At 41.7% G+C, this 24,172-nt stretch overlaps 1 protein-coding gene across 2 annotated transcripts in view; it reads left to right on the top strand.

Annotated features, from left to right (window-relative positions):
• Positions 1-24,172, top strand: part of mmel1 (membrane metallo-endopeptidase-like 1) — a 102,149-nt gene that overhangs the window by 1,730 nt on the left and 76,247 nt on the right. Inside the window, exons 1-2 of one of the 2 annotated variants that reach the window (XM_078238754.1) lie at positions 15,503-15,749; positions 15,859-16,022. In XM_078238754.1, coding sequence (XP_078094880.1) covers positions 15,724-15,749; positions 15,859-16,022 — 190 coding nt within the window. In that variant the 5' untranslated portion in view covers positions 15,503-15,723. Of the gene's footprint in view, positions 1-15,502; positions 15,750-15,858; positions 16,023-24,172 lie in introns of those variants that run through there. The other variant, XM_078238755.1, reaches the window with a different exon arrangement.

Genomic DNA, 24,172 nt, shown 5'->3' with positions numbered 1-24,172 from the left:
TTCCTTACGGGAATGCTATCAAACAAAATCAAATCACATAAAAGTGATATTTGGACATGTGACCAAAAGCTGGACCAGGGAATTAGCTTTTAAGAAGCGTTGCACAGAAAGAGGGAGGCAAAGACAGGCTGAGAGAATGGATGCCCTTGCTTTGATGTTCCTTAAGGACAAACCTATATCCTGTTGAATTAATGAAGACCCCAATATGGTTACGCATTAAAAGGCAGTGGCAGGAGTTCTGTGCAGTTGCTGTCATTAACTTTAACTCTATGGTATGGATAAAAATGCAAGAACCAGAAGTAAGTATAACAATGCGCCCCAGTGACCAGAAGGTACTGGCTTCAATTCCTGGTCTATGCTGAATTTTCTGTGACAGCTCTTGAAGCTGTACAATTGGCCTCAGTGCCTCTTGCCTAGGAAGATTGAAAATATCAAACAGGCATCTCACATAGTAACTGTTCACTGACCTCTGATGGAAAATACATGTAGTGGTTATTGGATAGAGAGAGAGAGATGTTATGGCAAAATGGTAGCATCCTTACCTTTGGGCTATAAGCTCTGAGTTCAAGAGCTACGCCAGGACTTACTAACTACAGAAGGAATGTTTAAGATGTGCTTCAATCGACCAATAATCAGCCCAGAAATTCTTCCACCACTAACTCCCCCACTATTCCTCAAAGGTAAACAAAGTGTGGGTGTGATGATGTGCTGTAAAAAAAAGGGATAAAGGTAGCACTGGGATTTGGGTATGTGGCTCCAAGCGTAACACTCTCTGAGTCAAAGCTTGTGGTTTCAAGCTCCACTCCAAAGACTTCAGCACAAAATCCACACTGCTACGCCAGTGGAGCACTGAGGCAGTGTTGCACTGTTGGAGGTGCCGTCTTTCAGATTAGATGTTAAGCAGAGACTGCCTTCTCTGGTGCATATAAAAGGTCCCTTGGTATTATTTGAAGAAGAGCAAGATAGTTGTTCAGGCTAATATTTATCACCTAAATAACATCAAAAATGATCTGATTATTATCACATTATCGTTCATGGGATCTTACTGTGCACTAACCAGTTGCCACATTTCCTTTATTACAACAGTGACTGCACTGAAATAATACCTTCATGGCTGTAAAGTGCTTTGGGACATTCAAAGGCTATGAAACGCATATTTAAAGACAAATCCTGTTTTTATATCTGAAAGAGGCTATCATGAACAAACTTAATCCTGTCCTTTCTTGGAATCCTCACATGTATTCTCCATCAAGGCCACTTGGTGTCATAAAAGATTAGGATAACACCCAACCGTGTTGCTAAGATCAATGACCCTATAGCCTCCCAGTTTTCTTTCTTTATGAAATGAATGCATGAATTAAATAGCTAGAAAATGTTAAACTCCAGAATATATATTACATTTAGTTAATCATGGGTTGTCGGTATCTTTTTTCTCAAGTGCCACAAATATTAAAAATGTGTTTTAAGTATTTTCATTTTTTTTGATATGTATTAAGATTACAAGTAGGCTTACATTAACACTGCAATGATGTTACAGTGAAAGTTCCCTAGTCACCACACTCTGGCACCTGTTCGGGTACATTGAGGGAGAATTTAGCATGGCCAATGCACCTAACTAGCATGTCCTTTGGACTGTGGGAGGAAACCGGAGCACCAGGAGAAAACCCACGCAGCCAAGGGGAGAACATGCAGATTCCACACAGACAGTGACCCAAGCCGGGAATCGAACCCAGCTCCCTGGCGCTGTGAGGCAGCAGTGCTAACCAGTGTGCCACTGTGCCGCCCTAATAACAATTAGTTATTTCAACAAACGAAAATGCTTGCGTTTACATACAATTTTGTCATATCTCCCTGAAACATCCCAAAGAACTGCACTTACATTAGATTATTTTGGTATATATGACTGTTGTTATGGAGACAAATGTGATCATTTTGCTTCAAGAAAAATCCCATTAGCAGCATTGAGATGGATGAACAGTCAATATGTTTATGATGGTTTTGATTAATGAAAAAGCATTGGCTAGAACAGTTCTCTATGCACCAGAGTTGTCATAGCTTCCTGTCATAATGTCCACCTGAACAGTCAGGAACTTGTGTTAATATCTTAACATTTAGATCAACGTATTTCTTTGGTCAGAGACCTTCCTTTGTCCTTGTCCCACCATGTCCTTACTCAAAATGTATTATATCACTAACTCTTCCCAATTCTGACAAAAGCTCATTGACTTGAAATGTTAACTCTCTCCACAAATGCTGCCATAACCTGCAGGGTATTTCCAGTATTTTCTGTTCTATTCAACATATTTTGTGTTGGGTAAGGTTATCGAGGAACATGAGACTGGGTTGTGGTACATGGCATTGAATAACATTTACAACAGCAAACCAGGTACAGGTCAGTCATGGCTAGGTTGAATGGCAGAACGAGCTTGAGGGACTGAATGGTCTACTTCTGGTCCTACACAAAACACACAAAAGTTGGGTATGTGATAATAGCCATCAATCAAAGCATCCATCTAGATTGCACAAAAATCTAGGTTGACACCCCAATGCAAAACAGAGGAAATACTGCATGGTCGGAGGTGCCATCTTTCAGATGGGACATTAAACCAAGGCCTTGGCTGCTCTCAGGTGGTGTAAAAGATCCCATATGGCACTATTTTCAAGTAGGGGAGAGGGATTCTCCTGGGTATCTTTGCTAATTGCACTATCCAGCCAAGTTGTCTGGTCATTGCTGTTTCTTGGTTACTGTGTGTAAAATTGGCTGCCTCATTTGTTACATTACAACAGCAACTACATTTCAATCGTGATTCACTGGCCATAAATTGGCTTGGGACAGTTTTAGGGAATAAAAGGTGCTATATAAATGCAATTATTTATTTCTCTTTTCAATGCAAAACAGTGAAATTGAATTACAGCAGCACTAAAATGCCTCCAACCGTAAGCTTTCTACTCAATTAAAGAGCTCATCACAGGAGAGGCTGTGCTCCTAATGAACTCCATTAGTAGTAATGATGGGTTATTAGGCATGAATATTGGATTAAATTTTGTCCTTCTTGAAGCACCATTCCTTTTAGACTTTATTAGAAATACTAAACAGGAATAAAAATTCATGATTTTTTTCCATTAGCAGACTGTGGAAGGGCTATGATATTTGTTGCTTAAAATCTATAAATAAATAATATATTCCTCGGGTTAACAGGTTCTTAAAAGGATTCTGAACAAAATGTGGATTGCCCAATAAATAACAGACAGTATCCCATAATTACTGGGTTCTGGGAAGAAACCTGAATCAATGCTATGATCCCTGTTTTTAAACTTTGGGATAAACTCTAAACAGATTTAATATTCCACATTTACTGAGCTCTAAGAAGGGTCCTGAATGCCAAACTGTGCCGGTAATGAAGAACAATTAAAGAAACCCCCCTTTTGTGGGACATGTCACAGCACACAGGACCAGGCAGGAGTGTGTTGGCTGAAACGTAACCAGAACTCCAGCATCGTGTGGATGACCCCAAGTCGCAGCATTGGAACAAATGTGGCAGAATGTCAAGCGATGTACACCCACCAAACATCACCTTGTGTTTTAATTAATTTTCAGTCAATCTCTGGCATCAAGTCGTGCTTCTTTTTGTGTCACAGCATCTATCCAGGACTCTTTTTGTTCAAGGACTTGAAAGCATTTACTGGAAATAATGCAGGCACTACGGGAGCCGGCACACTGCTACAGTTTAAGCTTGCAGGAGGCAGCACTCTGCTAGCCAAGTCTGTGGGGGAGCTGTGCCATCTATATCATGACTCCCCCCCCCTTACCTCCTTGATATTTTGTATCCTATAGTAGCGACTCAAAAGAAATTGGAAAACCAGTAAATTCAGTAATGCAGTTGTTTTTAGAATAATGAAGTAACCGCCAATCATACTTTGCCCAGAGGCAGGTCAAGGTTCACATGAAGTTTCGAATACAAAATCGCTGGGCTGCTCAAACCCAAAAGAAAACATGGGCACCTCTACCAAGAGCTGCTACCTTACGTTCTGGTTCTGTATCTAACACTGTCACAGGAGGTGATCTGTAAACCTTTCTCTAGCTGTTTTGCAGCAAATGGGATGAGTGAACAGGCTAATACAGAGCAGCTGAAAAATTGTAAAAAGCATGTTTACTGAAGGAATTCTCATTTATTCCTCTCCCTACAATGTGCTTTGTGATCATTCCTGCAAATGCAGACTCCAGAAGAGTACGATGTACATTCAAAGTGCTTTAAGAATTAATGCAGCATTTGGAGTATTGCGTGCAGTTTTGGTCACCACACTGCCAGAAGGACGTGGAAGCTTTGGATAGAGTGCAAAGAAGGTTCACCAGGATGTTGTCTGGTCTCGAGGGTGTTGACTATGAGGAGAGGTTGAATAAACAAGGATTGTTTTCACTGGAAAGACTGAGGCTGAGGGGAGACCTGATAGAGGTCTACAAAATTATGAGAGACATTGACAGGGAGAATAGTCAGAGGCTCTTTCCCAGGGTGGAAGTGTCAATTACAAGGGGACACAGGTTCAAGATGAGAGGGGGAAACCTTAAGGGAGATATGCAGGGGACGTTTTTCACATAGAGGGTGGTGGATGCCTGGAACGTGCTGCCAGAGGAGGTGGTGGAAGCAACATGTAAGAGGCATCTGGATGGATACATGAATAGGGAGAGAATAGAGGGATATGGACCGAGTATGGGCAGAAGGTTTTGTTTTTAGGTTCATTAGGGCATCATGAGGAGGCTGTGGAGGCCAGTTCATTGTGTGTCTTTAAGACAGAAGTAGATAGGTTCTTGATTAATAAGGGGATCAGGGATTATGGGGAAAAGGCAGGAGAATGGGAATGAGAAAAATATCAGCCATGATTGAACGGCGGAGCAGACTCAATGGGCCAAGTGGCCTAATTCTGCTCCTATGTCTTGTGGTATGGGAGGGGCTGTTCCTGTGCTGTACTTTTCTTTGTTCTTTAATTTTGCCAGCTCTTTGGTTGTCATCTCACAAGTGAGACCACCATGTTCTACTTCTGTGCAAACGGAGCTGATAAGTTAGGTTTATCTGTGTTATGCAGCAACAAACATCTGCAATGAATTCCCCATGTTTGCGTACTGAAACTGGTGACCTTAATCGCAGAGCACATTCATATATCACTGCTTATGAACTTTTGGAACCTTCCATTAAAAAGAATACATGTGCATTTATATTAAAAAAAGCCCTTCATTCATATACAGGCAGTCCCCGGGTTACGAATGCCCGACTTACAAACGCCCGTACTTACGTACCGACCTCCGTAAAGCCTATTATTTTAAAAAATCGAGTCACATACAATGGTTCGTACTAACGAATGGGCGGACTACATTTATTATTATTCTTATTATTACTGTATTATTATATTTAAGATGTTTTAGGTAAAATATATACTATATACTAAGACAAACATTTGACTAATTGACGCTAGATGTGAACCATACGTAACAGTTCCGACTTACAGACAAATTCGACTTACAGACAGACTTAAAAACGGAACTCGTTCATAACCCGGGGACTGCCTGTAATCAGCATTCACAGCCACAGGATGTCCCAAAGAGCTTTATAGACAATTAAGCAAAGTGTAGTCACTGCTGTAACGTAGAAAGCACAACTGCCAATTTCCGCACAGCAAGATCCCACAAATAGCAACATATACTGATGTTAACAATGTTGAATGAGGGATAAATGTTGGCCAGAACTGGGAAGAACTGCACAGTTCTTTCACAGATAGTGTCATGTGATCTTTTACATCCACCCTAGAGGACAGGCAAGGCTTTCACTTAACATCTCATCTGAAAGACTGCACCTCTGACAGAGCAGCACACCTTCATTCCTCACTGGCGGGTCCACCTCCAACATATGTTCAAACCTATAGAATAAGATTTGAATCCAAAACCTTCTTTCTCAGAGGCTTGTGCACTACCCACTGAGTTATAACTTACCATTACACTAAGGAGCAGAATAAAACAAGGGTAACAACATGTATGCACTGGCTGTCCAGTTTTAGTGTGGAAGCACCTCACAAGACAAAGTTCTACCCAGATAAAGGAGGAGGCGAAGGACCCATAGACTGGCCTGTGACCATTGAGTTATTCATCACTGTTAATATACTAGAACTATGACAAACTAGGTCACTTATTGGTTCATTGACTAAATACATGACTTAGCATTGGCAGAAATCTACGCAGAGAAGAAGGGCACCAGTTCAACTCTCAATTGATGTGAGTTCATTGATTGCATTTGGGACATTATGGGCGAGATTTTCTGGCCACGTGCGCCCCGAAACCGGAAAATCCCACCTGAGGTCAACAGACCTTTCCATGGTCCACCTCTCGCCCGCTACGATGCCCGTGGGCAGGCGGAATGGGAAAATTTGCCCCTACGTATCCTAAAGCTAGAGAAGGTGAACTGATCAGTATGCAGTGACTCTTTGTCAGGAAACTAAGTAAGGGTGCAATCAGGCTAAGTTATGATGCCCCACACAGTCAAAGAGCCTGATACATTCATTGTCCGACCTTACGCATAATATGCAGGTGCAGCAAGCAATTGGGAAGGCAAATTGTGTGCTGACCTTTATTACAAGAGGAATTGAGTACAGAAGTAAAGATACCTTGCTGCAGTTGTATAGAGCCTTGGTGAAACCATACTTGGTATATTGTGTACAGTTTTGGTCTCCTTTTCCAAGGACGGATATACCGCCCTCATTGTATTAACGGTTCGTTACTTCTCATTCCGTGAAATTTGCGAAGGCTCCTAACTGGTTAAAATGGCATGAAAGCTTTTGAGTTAATTTGCAAAATATAGCCCATGAACTGCAGTCAGTTTCCACTTCGCCACAGCCAATTTCCATTAATGACTTTTTAAATTACAGCATGATGTCTTTCACGGAGCAAGATTGCGGTACCTTGAAAACCAATTTACCTTCTGTATATCTTCTTTAATGAGCTTGGCCAGCAAGTCCTGTGAAAATCCTGGAGGAGTTTTAGTGCATCAGGTGATCTTTACAATCTAGAAGATTATGAATTAATTATCGAACTAAAATGCCTTTTAACAGCAAATTAGTTCAATTTGTGTTTGTATAGCCGTCCTCTTAACCAACTTTCAGCTCTCTTCTGCTTTTAGCTGATGCACGGTCCCACAGCGGCTGACAGGGCTCATTTTCTTTCACATGTCGGCAGGGTATGGCACCCCAGCCTGCCCACTTCTGTTCTCACCCCAATATTCACACACCAGCACTTTCCAGGAGGACGTGCTGAATTGCAATAAGGAATGGGACCCTCTAGGATCACTAAGCTCAATTTATAGAGGCCTAAATATGTTATTCAGGCCTGGATGAAATGCAGACCACAAGTTCTGGTCATCCGGCCTGGGCAACTTGCCCAAACAACCTACTTTGCCCAAGCCAATTCCCCAATTTTTATTTTATAAGCCAGCTATAGGCGAATATGATATAGTCCTGCCACATTCAGTCATAAATGGTGGTGGACAATCCAACAACTAACCGGAAGGGAGGAGGCTCCAAAAACATCTCAGTGATGTGGAGACAAGCAAAAGAAACGGTTGAAGCATTTGTGACCATCTTCAGCTAGAAGTGCTGAATGGATGATCCATCTTGGACTCTTTCTAACATCCCTAGTATCATCAATGCTAGTCCCGGGCAATTCGATTCACCCCTCGTGATCTGAGAAACACCAGAAGGCGCTGAATACAGTTAAGGCCATGGACCATGACAACATCCAGGCTATAGATTGAAGATTTGTGCTTCAGAACTTAGTCCAGCTACAACACTGGCATCTCACCAACAATGTAGAAAATTGCCCAGGTATATCATGTACAAAAAAAACAAGACAAATCCAATCTGGAGAATTCCATCAGTCTACTCTCAATTATCAGCAAAGTGAGGGAAAGTGTTGTCGACAGTGCTATCAAGTGGCACTCACACAGCAACAACCTGCAGTTGTGTGGTACCAAGGAGCTGTAACAAGATTTAAGTCAATGGGAATAGGGGGAGAATTCTACACTAGTTGGAGTCATACAAAGCACAGAAGATGGTTGTTGGAGATCAATCACCAGGACATCACTGCGAGAGTTCCTTGGGGTAGTGTTCAAACATCTTCAGCTGCATTATCAATAACCTTCCCCCACACAAGGTCAGAAATTGAAAAGTTTTCTGATGGTTGCGCAGTGCTCAATACCATTTACAACACCTCAGATACTGAAGCAGTCTGTGCCTGCATACAGGGCTTAGGCTGGTAAGTTGATAAGTAACATTTGTGTCACACATGACCATTTCCAACAAGAGGAAGTCTAACCGTCCCCCTTGACATTCAATGGTATTGCTATCACAGAATCTCCCACCATCAACATTCTTGGGGTTCCCATTGACCAGAAACTGATTGGACCAGACATATAAATACTGTCTACAAAAGCAGGTCAGAGGTTAGGAATTCTGTGGCAAATAATTCACCATCTGACTTCCCAAAGCCTGTCCATCATCTACAATGCAGAACTCAGGGGTATGATTGAATATTGTCCACTTGCCTAGATGAGTGCTGTTCCAGCAACACTCAAGAAACTTGACATCATCCAAGACAAGTGGTCCTCTTGATCAACAACCCATTAACCACCTTAAATATTTACGCCCCCCTCTATTGATGCACAGTGGCAGCAGGGTGTACAATATGCACTGCAGCAACTCACCAAGGCTCCTTTGACAGTATTGTCCAAACCTGGGATCTCTACCACCTAGAAGGACAAAGGCAGCAGACAAATGGAAGTTTCCCCCAACTCACATACCATCCTGACTTGGAGCATTATCACCAGTCCTTCACTGCCACGACGAGTGGCAAAATCCTGGATCTCCCTCCCGAACAGCACTGTGGGAGATCTGCTTAACATGGAATGCAATGTTTGAAGAAGGCAGCTCACCGCCAACTTCTCACAGGCAATTAATTACACAGGATTATTAATCTCACAGGATTTAATAAATGTGGCCTTTCCAACAACACTTCCATCCCAAGAACAAACCTTTTTTTAAAAAGTGGGTTGATAAATGCATGTGCTCAGTGTGGGGCCGCTGATCTAGTTGATCACAGCCAAGGTATGGAACAGTATAACTGATTTCAAAATGCAGCAGTTGGGCAGGGAGCAAATCAGACCTGTTTTCCAACTGAATGCTGTTCAGGTTGCCTGCATGCCCGAGGGGGAGATTGAAGTGCTTGCCCCAGGCCGGAAAATCCCGCCCAAGGTCAATGGACCTTTGCATGGTCCATTGTGACACAACGAGCAGAATTTTCCCAAAACGTTTTGCCAAAAGGCGCAATTATTTGGATTTGTATCCAGGGATTCATTGGTTTTGGCTTACCAATAGTCAAATAATGTGTGGAGACAGCATCTAAGTTCACAAATGAAGGTTTGTTACTTAGAGAATGTGCAAACTCCACACAGTTTGCACATTCTCCCTGTGCCGGCGTGGGTTTCCTCCAGGTGCTCTAGTTTCCTTCCACACTCCAAAGATATGCCAGTTAGATTGATTGGCCATGCTAAATTGACAGTTAGTGTCCCAAGATCCCAAGATGTGTAGATTAGGGGGATTAGTGGGGTAAATATGTGTGTTGACGGACATAGAGCCTGGGCGGGATGGTGGTTGGTGCAGACTCGATGGGCCGAATGGCCTTCTTCTGCACGATAGGGATTTTATGATTCTACCTAGCTGAGACCAGAAGGTGACTAGTGTCCATAAATTTGAGACTGATGAAGATATATAAAAATCTAAGGATTCTAAAATTGCATTTTGGGTACTAGCATAAAGACACTGAATGCACATATTAGATATTCTTTCTTCTGCTGTCTAAGCATTAGTCAGGTTTCTATCAAGCTGACAAGTATGGGACATCAGTATATAATTACCAACTCTCAAATACATCAATGTATGTATAACAGAACCACTTCCTGAAATTAAAAATGGCCTAACATATCTGGAAAACTAGTAAAAGAAAAATCTAAGACTATTCATAGGCTAGTATCTCATCAAATAATTTGAAGACATAGACTTTCATGTTGAGAAATATAATGAGATAAGATTGAATAAGAGCATTTAACAAGCTCAGGCGACATTCATCTGTTGAAATTTCATCATGTGCATTAATTAATTTATTTTCAATCTGCAACATTCTATTAAAATATCAAACTGAGGTATTCCATTGGATCTTTATTCTAAATATTGGGCCTGGAGTTGGATAAGTAACGTCAAAAATAGGAAAAACTTTCAGCTCCAGGACAAATTTCCACCTTTTGGGTTCCTTTGAATTTTAATATATCCATAACAGCAGCTTTCAAATGCATCCAACATTTAACTTCCTGAAACATGTCCGGATAAGTTTTAAAACTGCAATGGGATTTTTCCCATCCCAGATGCAGATTTTTAAATGTTTACTGAGGTCATAAATCACCATGGTCACAAGCTAATTAGAAGTATCTATAAACATTCTCATTAAACTTTGAGGTTAAATGTTAGCTTCTGGAATGGTTTAAGTGTCATTGTTTTAAGGCTGTTCCCATTTAGTTTGAGTGTGGTCACCAAGATCACTTGTGCAAACTCATGTAATGTTTGTGCCTGCCTGTCTCCCATATATTTCCTTCCTGACCTGCCGTCTTCTCTATGGAAATAATAACCAAAGGTGTAGAATTGCTGCATTCATTATATGTGCCAGCATCCTAATTATGTTCAAAATAGACATGTTTACAATGTCAATACACATAGCAACTAGAGGACTTCCTCCCTCATTTGGCCCCCATCTCTTTTCAATACTTTCCATTGATTTATGAGCAGTGCAAAATCTGTAGTTAAACCAACTAACCAGGAAGACCAATTTTTAGTTTTGCTCTTTTGACTCAGAGGCCCGTAAGGGGTGTTCAGTCATTGTTTCGACGATGTTCGTTACAAAGTCGAGAATTCAAAAATCCGCTTGACAGGGTGGACTATGAGAAGGCTGTCATCATCCATCCTACCATCTCCATTTGACAAGATGCTGTAGCCACACAGTTAAATAGCTTGTATCAGCAGCAATCTTGATCTCCCCACCCATAGAGACCTTGAGGAACCACCAACTCGCCACATGGCTCCATAAAACCCCCTCTAGACACGGATGGAACATCTCCAACTCCATAATATGGATGAAATCTGGAGGAAAGGTTGGCCAGAGAACACACTTCCCAAATAAACACATTTGGGTACATTTTCCAGTCCTGCCAATGCGGGAATCGTTGTGGGTGGGATAGAAAATTGGGACAGACCATTTAAAGGTCTGTCAACTACGGGCAGGAATTTCCAGTTTCACAGTGTGCATGACCAGAAATTCCTGCCCAATGTGACACAACGAGCAGAATTTTCCCAAAACGTTCACCAGTAGAATCGTAGTGGGCGGGACACGGACCATGCAAATGTCCATTGACCTTGGGCGGGATTTTCCGACCTGGGGCAAGCACTTCAATCTCCCCCTAGGGCATGCAGGCAACCTTCAATAGAATACAGACTGGACATGGTCAATGTTGCTATCTGATTATCTAAGTGGTACCTCCAAACCTCGTCTGGTTGTGATTGTAGAAACCCTGACCAAACCATGAGGCACTTAATAACATCTTGCCCCCTACTCATGTTTGAGGCAACATCTTGGAGGTACACTTGCTCTCCAGCAGGGCATTGGACTGGTTAGGGAACTTGACGTTAAAATTGTGACCACAGCTTCTGCTCCTACAGCCATCTGAAAGAAGACCTGAAAGACCCCATACTCAATCCTCAATCTCCGTGGGGTTATTGTTTTCAACCAAAATGGGAGTTAATTTACAATTTGTTTCAGAACTAGGGAATGGAAGTATCAACTAAAGTATTCCTCCCCATCTCTAACCAATCACTGCTATTGGAAATAGTTACAAGTAGACTTCAGGAATCAGTCTCTGCTGCGATACTCACAGCCAAAGTCAAATAGCCCACTGATACCTACTATCTAGCCTTCCATATAGAGAATGGCCAAGTGGATTAGGTATTGGAAAGCTGTTATCACGTGTGGAATTCCAAACAGAGTACCTAAGCGAGAGGATGAGAGAGGAAGAAAATATTGCAAATTATTATTGATTCAGTTGTGAAAATTGTTGGTTGAACCCCTCTCCAAGACATGAACACATGATGAATTAATGCTTCAGTGCAATATTGGGGGAGAGCTGCATTGTTGGAGGTGCTATCATTGAAATGAAACGTTAAAACAAATCTCACTGCCCAAATAAATGTTAAGTATGTAATGGCACCATTGGAAAAGGGTTTCCCCAAAACACTGGTCAAAGATCAACCAGCCCCTGGATAAACCTAAATTGTTTATTTTCTTCACTCACGGGATGTGATGTCACTGATAAGACCAGCCTTTATTGCCCTTGAGAAGGTAAGGTAAAGGTAAAGTTGCCATAGTCTCAGAAGACCATAGGCTACTCTAGACGGGGAGAGCTGACTGGTGGTGATTTAACCTGAGGATCACCACACCTCAGGCGAGGGGCAAGGTTGATAAGGCGGGGTCGTCATGAATAATCTCAGCCAGAATGTGAATGAACCTACACTGTTAATATCGCTCTCTGTCATGAACCAACTGTCCAGCCAACTGAGTGAAACTGAAGATGGGATAAATAACCTTCCTAAGTACAACTAAGTGGCTTTCTATACCATTCCAGAGGCGGTTAATAGTCACTCAGATCGCAGAGTCAGGAGTAACATACAGACCAGATATGGGTGGAACATTTCCTTCCTGAAATTATATTAGTGATACAGATAGATTTTTACAATAATACAACAGTTTCATCAGTACCATTGCTGATACTACCTTTTCATTTTAAATTTAGTTTTGGCTCATTGAATAAAAGGGAAAGTTGCAATATGAATAGGAAATTGTGTGACAGTAATCAGAGAGGATCTTAGAATTATAGAATTCCTATAGTGCATACGGAGGCCATTCGGTCCATCAAGTCTGCACCGACTATCCAACAGAACATCCCACCCAAGCCCGAGCCCCATCTATTTTCCTCACTAATCCCCCGAACCTGCACATCTTTGGACACTAATGGACAATTTAGCATGGTCAATTCACCTATCCTGCACATCTTTGGACTGTGGGAGGAAACTGGAGCATCCAGAGGAAACCCACACAGACACGGGGAGACTGTGCAAACTCCACACAGAAAGTCGCCCAAGGCTGGAATTGAATCCAGGTCCATGGTGCTGTGAGGCAGTGGTTAATTAATATTTTTCAGGCTGGAGGAAGGTTTGTAATAGAGTATCGGGTCAATGTTGAGACACTTGCTCTTCCTGATATATATTAATGACCTAGACTGGTATACAGGACACAATTTCAATCTTTGCAGATGATATGAAACTTGGAAACATTGTGAACTGTGAGGAGGATGGTCTAAACTTTGAAAGGATTTAGACAAATTGGTGAAATGGGCAGACAAGGGGCAGATGAAGTTCAATGCGGAGAAATGTGAAGTGATTCATTTTGTTAGGATGAACATGGAGAGACAATAATAAAATAAAGGATTCAACTCTGAAGGAGGTTCAGGAGCAGAGGGATCTGGGTGTATATGTGCATAAATCATTGAATTTGGCAGGATAGGTTGAGAGAGTAATTAATAAAGCATATAGTATCTTAGGTTTTATTGATAGCAGCAAGAGTACAAGAGAAAAGAGATTATGGTGAACTTGTTTAAGACACTAGTTCAGCCTCAACTGGAGTAATGTGTCCCGTTCTGGGCATTACAGTTTAGGAAAGATGTGAAGATATTGGAGAGAGTGCAGAAATGATTCATCAGAATGGTTTCAGGGATGAGGAATTTCAGTTATGAAGATAAATTGGAGAATTTGAGACTTTTTTCCTTAGAGAAAAGAAGGCTGAGAGGAGATTTGATAAGAGATATTCAAAATCATGCAGGGTCTGGACAGAGAAGATGGGGAGAAACTATTCCCGCTCATCGAAAGGATCAAGAACGAGAGGGCACAGATTTAAAGTAATTGCCAAAAGAAGCATAGGGACACAAGGAAAAACTTTTCATGCACTGAGTGGTTAAGGTCTACAGTGCAGTGTGTGGGTATGGTGGAGACTGGCTCAACTGAAGCATTCAAAGGGGAATTAGACCGTTCTCTGAAAAGGCAGAATGTGAAAAGGTATTGGTTGAATTGCTCATTTGGAGATAACAGGTACAAGACATGATGGGCCAAGTGGCCTCCTTCTGCGTTGTAAGAATTCAATGATTCTGCGAAGGAATTTAATTAAAGTTCCTCAGTTGACATGGTGAGATTTGAACTCTTGTCTCTAGACCATTAGCCCAGGTTAACGAGGCCAGTAACTTAATCACCGTGCTACCATACACCTTGCTGCTTCTGAAATCTTCCTGCTGCCATACATTGCAGAAATGAGTGCCTATCAAACATAACTCCGCCATTGTAAAGCATTTTGGACAAACTGGGACGTGTTATAGAAAAATAAGTTAACGCTTTCAAACTGTAAATTCGTGCGCAAGAAGATCTTTCTTCGCTAATTAGTCAGGTTTATACAGTAATCCAAATATCACAAAGCAGATAAATAAATTGAATTATTTTGAGAAATCACACCCAGACAAACTGAACAGTAATATAATGTTCCTTGATTTTCATGCGTTTCTATCATATTTTACACGGTCCTTTGCGACCCGCTTCTTCCTGCTCAGACTCAGCTATAGCAGTCCTGTTGTCTCTTGAGTCAAGTGGTTGCGAAATGTTACTGGGACATTCTTTCAGCAACATTCAGCATATTTGCCGATAACATCGCAGTGGCGTTTCCAGGTGTAAGGAGTTCCTGCCAAATTCCTCCAGCCATTACTGGAGCGGGGGCGAAAAACCACGTTTACTTTAGCTTACTTACATCCTCACGACTGCATCGTGAACACACACACACTGCTCACAATGAAGCTCCGGGATGAACAGAACCCGGACAACATTCAGAAGATGTCTAATCAATTTTATTTTTGAGGAATGACCCTTCCATAAAATGCCGCAGTTGGATGAGCTGCTGAATCTCCGTACTAAAAGTTACTGAAGCTGCATTGCAGTGATCTCTCTCCGAGAACACGGCACACACACAGACTCCAGTGCAGCTTGTGTTGGAGGGGAGAGACTGAATGAAACGGGACTGAAATCGACAAGTGGGGATGCTTGGGGCTCACGACTGGGTTGGGGGAGGGGTCTTTTTTTGGTTCCTCTTGTCCCTCACCTCCCCCAATCTTCTGCTACCTGCTGCCCGGGAACTCCGGGTCATGAAGTCAGGAAGCAACTCCTGCCTCTGTTGTATCTATTTTTCTGTACCCACCCCCTTCTTGCGGGGATAATGTTACAAATGAACCAATCCTTCAGGGGGAAGTTGCCGTCACTAGGCTGATGAACGCTTGTTGGCCGAAGTTCTTGAATCCCCAATTCCTCCTTTCATTTCCCTCTTGTCTTTGAACCAAAGACTCCATCCCAAAGTTGCCCGGGCTGTCTCTCACTCGCTCTCATTCCCAGTTCCAACATCCAATGTCATTTGCAGCCCCGCGGATCAATATATCGCTTTAAGGAATACCCCGCCCATCGATAAGAGTTTGGGGGATTTATCCATAACAGGCAGGGGAGATGGAAGATCAGGCGAAAGTGCAAATGTAAAAGTGCTTTTATTTCTGCTCGCTCGGTTTCTAGCCTGTTTCGGTAGAGTCCGCTGTTCGCTGGTACGTTTCAGTAACCGGAGCCCACTTATCTTTTCCCATTTAGAGTCACTATAATGGGCAAGTCGGAAAGCCAGATGGACATCGTGGAGAAGTCGACAAAATCAGTCAAGAAAAGTTGGACTTTCATTGAAATTGCACTCACTGTGCTGCTCCTTCTCATGACATGCGCAGTGGTGGCACTGGTTGTGTTGTATACAACCCAAAGAGGTAAGGTGACCCATGATCAATGACCCTGGTTAATTAACAGCAGACCTTCTTCCTGAAAGGTTACCCTTTGATGGTTCGCATGATAACTGCAGCCTTGCAGCTAAACCATTCCTCGTAATATTATTCAGAATTCCCAGGGTGACTGACATTTATCACCTATCTATCCCTAATTTCCCTGATGGTAGACTATCTTCTTAAGCTGCTGTGATCTTTGTAATGGTTTGATACAGCAGAGTAGTTTGTTAGGACTACTTCAGAGGGCAGTTGAAGAGTGTATTGGTGTGGAACAGAAGATCCCTCGAATGTTTCTTGTGTTATATTTGTAAATTAACCCAAATTGAGTTCATTGCTACAGTTAGATTGTGGGCAGCATGGTGGCACAGTGGTTAGCACTGTTGCCTCACAGTGCCAGAGACCTGGGTTCAATTCCTGGCTTGGGTCACTGTCTGTGTGGAGTCTGCATGTTCTCCCTGTGTCTGCATGGGTTTCCTCCAGATGCTCTGGTTTCCTCTCACAGTCTGAAAGATGTCCTGGGTAGGTGCATTGGCCATGCTAAATTCTAAAAAAGGCTAGTGAAAGGAGCATCAGTCAAATGACCTATGCTGTAAAGGGGGCATGCATGGAGTTTGAAGTGCTTTAGCCTAGACTGTGCTGTTCCTTCTTGGAGGCTGCCCTTTTAAATTTGCCCCTCCATTAATTTGATTTAGTTTGTGTTTAGTCAAAAAGATTGACTGTGGTGCCCGTCATAGGCAGCTGTGCTCAGCTGGTGGTGTCCCTGTGTCTGATGTGTGTACATGACCCACTCCAGTAATTTGAGCACAGAAATCTAGGCTGAAGCTCCAATGCAGTACTGAGCAGTCCTGCACTGTCAGAGGTGCTGTCTTTCTGATGATACACTTAACTAAGGTCTTGCCTACGCTCTCAGGTGGATGTAAAAGATGGAGGGCACTATTTCAGGATAGATGTCCTATTCATTATCGTGTTGTTGTTTGTAAGCCCTCGCTGTGTATAAATTGGTTGCTGTTTTTCCTATATTACAACAGTTACTATACTTCAAAGATACAATGCTTGGAGATATTTTGAGATTGTGAAGAGTGCCAAATAAATGCTGTACCCCATTTTCTTTTTGTATATGAGGAAGTCACTTGAAGGAGGTATTAAGGTACCAATTGTACCTGTGGTGCCACTGGTGTGAGGCGGCACGATGGCACAGTGGTTAGCACTGCTGCTTCACAGAGCCAGGGACCCGGGTTCAATTCCTGGCTTGGGTCACTGTCTGTGCGGTGTCTGCATGTTCTTCCTGTTCTCTCCGTGTCTGCGTGGGTTTCCTCCGGGTGCTCCGGTTTCCTCCCACAGTCTGAAAGACGTGCTGGTTAGGTGAATTGGCCATGCTAAATTCTCCCTCAGTGTACCCGAACAGGTGCCGGAGTGTGGCGACTAGGGGATTCACACAGTAACTTCATTGCAGTGTTAATGTAAACCTACTTGTGACTAATTAATAAATAGATAAATAAGAATCCATTTTAACTCTTTGCTGACAAGAGGAGGAAATAGGTGAAAGCATAAATCTGACTCTGTTACCCTGGAATGGTCACAGTGACTAAAGTAGCTATTTATCTCACTGACTCTAGATCCTCATATACAGAATGTATGGCTGTGCGTCAATGCAGATATTTAGATTCTGCGGTGAGACGCTTCTTGGCTTTTTGGCTAAGATCAATTGTCAGATCAAACCCAAGATGGAGTGCAAAGCCTTATCTTGTCAGCCTGGATTTTGTTTGTCTCTCTTGTGGGACTTTGAATTGAATTCAATTGGATTTTGAATTTAGTTTCTGGAGCAAGCAAGCAATGGATTTGGGTTTGCCCAGTCCATTCTGAGCATTGGCTTTGTAACTTTAAGGATGGAGTAAAAAATTAATTTTTAAGAAATGGAGGTCTAACTGTGGGCAACACCACAGCTAGGAGCTGGTCACATCAGTTGGCTTTCAGACCTGTTGCACTATGGCTGCAGTGAGATGCTAAACTACAGGATTTCCAGCATTGAAATCTAACTGGCATTTGGAAGGTTTTGTTCAATTGTCACTAAATGAGATGTACAGGAGAACTGATGGTATATCTGCCAGTGCCACATTGCATCCTGCAAGTCTCATGCTCAGAAACAATACAGTGTAGGTTTTCCAGTGGAATACAAAATGTCCCACTTGCATCTTTTTGCCAATGCTCATTAAAAGTTATGTTGGACGTTAAGATGATATCTTTGAAACTAAGCAGCTGTAATTAATTTTGTCATTTTATTTTACTGAAACAGTTATCTTTGTTTAAAACTGTTGAAGATACTGCCAGTTGTCATGTGTTAGGGACATTGGTCCCGTTAGCGAAAAATGATAGCGTAAATGGTAGCGATAGTAAGGGCGTAAGTGCAAATTTGTGTTAGCAATTACATTTATGTCAGTACTTATTTCAGTCGTAATGTTAATTTTCATCCAGTGATATTTTTAGGAAAGGAGAACAGATGAACGTCATTCCTAGAGTCAGAACTGATGGGTCAATGTGCTCCCTAAGCAGGCTGTCTGAAGTCTGCTTGAAGTTAAAATCTACCTCAGTGATTCCAAATGATAAGCATTTGTCTCTGTGTTAAATTAACATTCAGGGTATTTATGCTTAGTGTGAGTAATGAAGCTAATGGTAACAGCAATGCAATAATTAGAGTAGTGTCAGTGTTATTGGGATCTGCAAGTGCTATTACGGTCTTGCATTTTTTTCAGCTTATGAGGTTCAATCTAAATTTAAAGTTAATTATTTCAATTTATCTTTTTTTTTAAAAAATGAACTTTTTTGGCACTGAATTCCCACATTGTCTTATTGAATTGGCTTAAATTAAAATTATTAGTACAAAATCACTTCAGACAATGAGGACTAACTAGATTTTGTTCCAAGAAATATTGACAAATGTTCTTTTTGAGGCCATTGACGTTCTATTCACTCCCTCTCCGCCCCCCAATCTGAACTTCCCGACTGATACAATTCTGCGGTATTGATTTTGAAGGGACGTGTTATTGCTTCAGGTGATTCTTCTTTCTGTGTAGGGAAACAGCTGGTCTGCATTCTGTGTCTGAACACAAGGTCATAGCAGCAGCCTTATGCTCCATCAGTCCAAAAAGTGGAGCATACTGGTACTCAAACATGCCATGCCAGCACAATATTTGTCAAATGTATTTAATTTATCCCTTTTGGAACACTATAATTTAAATATTATGTTTGCATCTCTCTAAAATTAGTCAGTGTTAACAATTAAGAGTGTTTTCGGGACCAATTTGGACTTTCTCCAGTAAGTATACTTTGAGCAATGGTTGAAGTGTTGATAAAGTCAAGTTACTCACGCTGCTGACATTTATGTCTGGAACGGATTGCACTAATTTGACATAAATCATATAACTGCATTTTTCAATGATAGGCACCTACCAAAAACACACATTTTGTCTGATGAATTGCGCAGTAGAACACAACTGATCTTGAACATTAGCACAAATGGTTCAGCACACAACATTTGATTGCAGGAATCCTGTGTAACATTTATTCCTGCTGGAATGTTATCCCGCTTGCAATCCATTCCTGTGGGTGTTAACCTGCATGTGATGCACTTCTGCTGATGTGCTATCTTGCATACATTCACTGCAACCCTGAAATGAAACCTCAGCCACAGGTACTATCTATTTTACAGCACCATATTGTGGTTTGTTCCACAAGATTTGAGTTTTATAACATGCATGACATATGACAACATTGTGCTATTTCTTTCCAAAAAGAGAAATACAAATTCTAATCTGATAGCCATTACAGAGACACGGGCCGGCACGGTGACAAAGTGGTTAGCACTGCTGCCTCACATTCCAACCATTATCTTGTAATTGAGTTTGTGTCTATATATGCCCTGTTTGTGAAACAAATCCTGCACTCACCTGATGAAGGAACAGCACTCCAAAAGCTCGTGCTACCAAATAAACCTGTTAGACTTTAACCTGGTGCTGTGAGACTAGTTACTGTGTCTCACAGTACCAGGGACCCGGGTTTGATTGCTGGCTTGGGTCACTGTCTGTGTGGAGTTTGCACATTCTCCCTGTGTCTGCATGGGTTCCCTCCGGTTTCCTCCCACAATCCAAAGATGTGCAGGTTAGGTTGATTGGCCATGCTAATTGCCCCTTAGTGTCAGGGAGTTAGTAGGGAAATAAGTACTGTTATGGAGATAGAGCCTGGATGGGATTGTGAAGACTCGATGTGCCAAATGGCCTCCTTCTGGACTATAGGGATTCTATGATTTTATGACATGGCTACAGGATGACAAAGACCTGGTCCTGAATATTCAAGGATACTCAACATTTAGGAAGGACAGGAAGATAGAAAAGGGTGGAGGGGTAGCTCTGTTAATTAAGGATGACATTGGCACAATAGAGAGAAAGAGATGACCTTAGTTCTGGAGATTGAGATGTAGAATCAGTTTGGGTAGAGATAAGAAATAGTAAATGTAAGAAGTCATTTGTCGGAGTGGGTCTTTAGGCATAGAAATCATAGAAACCCTACAGTGCAGAAGGAGGCCATTCGGCCCATCGAGTCTGCACCGACCACAATCCCACCCAGGCCCTACCCCCACACATCTACCCACTAATCCCACCAACCTACGCATCACAGGACTCCAAGGGGCAATTTCTAACCTGGCCAATCCACCTAACCCGCACATCTTTGGACTGTGGGAGGAAACCGGAGCACCCGGAGGAAACCCACGCAGACACGAGGAGAATGTGCAAACTCCACACAGACAGTGACCCGAGCCGGGAATCGAACCCGGGACCCTGGAGCTGTGAAGCAGCAGTGCTAACCACTGTGCTACCGTGCCGCCCCATCTAACAGTAACCACACTGTAGGACAGAGCATAACAGGCAGAAATAATCAAAACTTGTGAGAAGGGTACGGCCATAATCATGGGTGGTTTTAATCTATATATAGATTGAGCAAATCAGATTTGCTAAGGTAAAATGCAAAAAGTTTTAAAAAGCGTTTAGACAGTTACATGGGTAAAATGGGTATGGAGGGATATGGGCCAAATGTGGGCAATTGGGACTAGCTTAGGGGTTTAAAAAAAGAGCGGCATGGACAAATTGGGCCGAATGGCCTGTTTCCATGCTGTAAACCTCTATGACTCTATGAAGTAGCCTGGATGATGAGTTCCTAAAATAATTTTTTGAGACAGTTTCTCAGAGCAGCACATTCTGGCACCAACCAGAGAGCAGGTTATAGAAGATCTGATAATGTGTAATTAGACAGGATTAATGAATGACCTCCCGAGTGAAGGTGCCTCGAGATACTAGTGATTATAATATGATAAATAAGACTAGTGTTTTAAATATAAATAAGGGTAATTATGAGGGCATGAAAGCAGAGCGAACGAAAGTGATCTTTGAAATTAGGTTAAAGGATAGATAATAAGAGATGTAGTGGCAGACATTTAAGGAGATATTTCAGAACACTCATCAAAGATACATTCCAGTGAGAAATAAAGACCCCGAGGGTAGGACACACTATTCATGACCAACTAAAGAAGATAAAGACTATCAAATTGAAAGAAAAAGCATGTAATTCTGCAAAAATGAATGGCAGGTCAGAAGATTGTCAGAATATAAAGAACAGCAAAAAGTGACTAAAAGATTGATAAGGTGGGAGGAATTAGATTAGGAGAAAAAGCTATCTAGAAATATTAATAATGTGGTTAATAATGAAAAATAAGGAAATGGCAGATAAATTGAACAGATATTTTATGTTTGTTTTCACTGTAAAGGATCCAAATAACATTCCAAAAATGAGTGAATGAGGAGTTGAAGAGGAGGGAGGAACCTAAAACATTTACAATCATGGAGAAAATTATTAGAACTAAAAGCTGACAAGTCCTCAGGTTCTGATAGACTTCATCCTGGAATCTTAAAAGAAGTGGCTGCTGAGATAGCGGATATGTTAGTTTTAATTTTCCTGGAGAGGTTCTGGAAAGGTCCCATTTGATTGGAAAACAGTGAATATGACTCCTCTATTTGAGAAAGGAGGGAGACTGAATGCACAAAACTGCATGCCAGTTAGATTAACATCTCTCATAGAGAAATTGCTGGAAGCTATTATTAAAGATGTTAGTGGAGCACTTATAAAATTACAGTGAAATCAGGCAGAGTCAACATGGTTTTGTGAAAAGCAAATCATGTTTGTCTAATTTATTGGAATTGGTCGAGGAAGTACAAGCTACAGGGATGTAGTGTACTTGGATTTCCAGAAGGCAATGTGCTGTATGGCATGGATAGAGGATTGATTAGCTGACAAGAAGCGGAGTAGACATAAATGGGTCATTTTCAGTTTGACAACATGTGATCAGTAGACACCAGGGCCTTAACTATTTACAATTTAGATCAATGACATGGATGGACTGAATATATGTTTACTAAATTTGCTGATGTCACAAAGATAGATGGTTGGGAAAGTAAGTTGTGCAGAGGATAAGAGTCTGCAAAGGGACATCGATTAAGTGAGTTTGGCAAGAATTTAGCAGATGGAGTATAATGTGGGGAAATGTGAATGCAGGAATAATAGAAAAGCAGCATATTTAAATGGAGAAAAATGGGATGTGGGAACTGCTGACTGGACCACCATTTGTTACCCATCGCTTGGGGCATCTAAGAGTCAACCACATTGCTGTGGATCTGGAGTCATAGACCAGGTTACAAAGCCAAATTTCCTTCCCTAAAGGGCATTAGTGAAACAGATTTTCTTTTACGACAATGGTATCATGATCATCACTAGATTTTTAATTCCAAAATTTTATTGAATTCAAATTTCATCATTTGTCATGGTGGGATTCGAACTCAGGTCCCCAGAACATTACCCTGGGTCTCTGCGGCAATACCACTATGCTACCACTTCCCCTATATTGCAGAACTCTGGTACATGAATTGGAAAAGGTTAGTATGCAGGTACAGCAAATGACTCAGAAGGCAAATGGAATGCTGTTGCATGTTGCAAGAAGAAAGGAGGGATGTCTTATTACAGTTGTGTATGGCATTGGTGAGACTTGTCTGATACCTTGGATGGCAGTTAATCCTATGGAGAAGAGTTGGACAGGCTGGGTCAATGAGAGGTGATCTTCTTAAACCGTACAAGATCCTGACGGGATTGACAATATAGATGCTGAAAGGATGTTTCTCCTTGTGGGAGAGACTAGAATTAGGAGACACATTTATAAATAAGGAGTCTCCCATTTAAGATGGAGATGAGAAGATTTTTTTCTCTTAGAGGGCTGTGAACCTTTGGAACTCTCTTTGCCAGAGAGTGGTGAAGGCAGGGTCATTGAATATTTTAAGGTAGATAGATCCTTGACTAGCAAAGGAGTCAAAGGTTATCAGGGGTAGCTGGGATATGGAGATAAGGCCATAATCAGCCACGATCTAATTGAATGGTGGAGCAAGATCAAGGAGCCAAATGGCCAACTCCTGCTCCTAATTTGTATGTTTAAGTATTTATTCTTCAAGTGCAAAATATTCAGAACTCAGTCACAAATTTGAAGCACTTTTTATATGTAGAGAACAAACACCATGCTACTATTAATGATTTGTAATTTTACTGCAGAACTGCAAATCTAACAGGGAGGAGTACAGAAGGAAGAGAGAGAACTTGGTTTTCAATGGACCATTCCAGCAATGATGTGGAGATGCCGGCGTTGGACTGGGGTAAACACAGTAAGAAGTTTAACAACACCAGGTTAAAGTCCAACAGGTTTATTTGGTAGCAAAAGCCACACAAGCTTTCGAGGCTCTAAGCCCCTTCTTCACCTGAAGAAGGGGCTTAGAGCCTCGAAAGCTTGTGTGGCTTTTGCTACCAAATAAACCTGTTGGACTTTAACCTGGTGTTGTTAAACTTCTTACCATTCCAGCAATACATTGCTAATAGGGCTCTCGTACCCACACCATGTGGAGGAATGTTACCTTTGCAGAAGGGTGACTTACAGATCTTGCTTCTGCTGGGGTTTTCATCCACAACAATATGATTTTAAAAATCCCTTTAAATATCATGTCTTAGAATAAACCCTCCCTTTCCACTCTCCTGTTTTTTTCTAAAGCATC

This window comes from Mustelus asterias, chromosome 22 (genome assembly GCF_964213995.1).
Source record: "Mustelus asterias chromosome 22, sMusAst1.hap1.1, whole genome shotgun sequence".
Classification (NCBI taxonomy): Eukaryota; Metazoa; Chordata; class Chondrichthyes; order Carcharhiniformes; family Triakidae; genus Mustelus; species Mustelus asterias.
The sequence above is the reverse complement of the archived record's forward strand: the minus strand, read 5'-3'. Positions and strand labels throughout refer to the sequence as shown.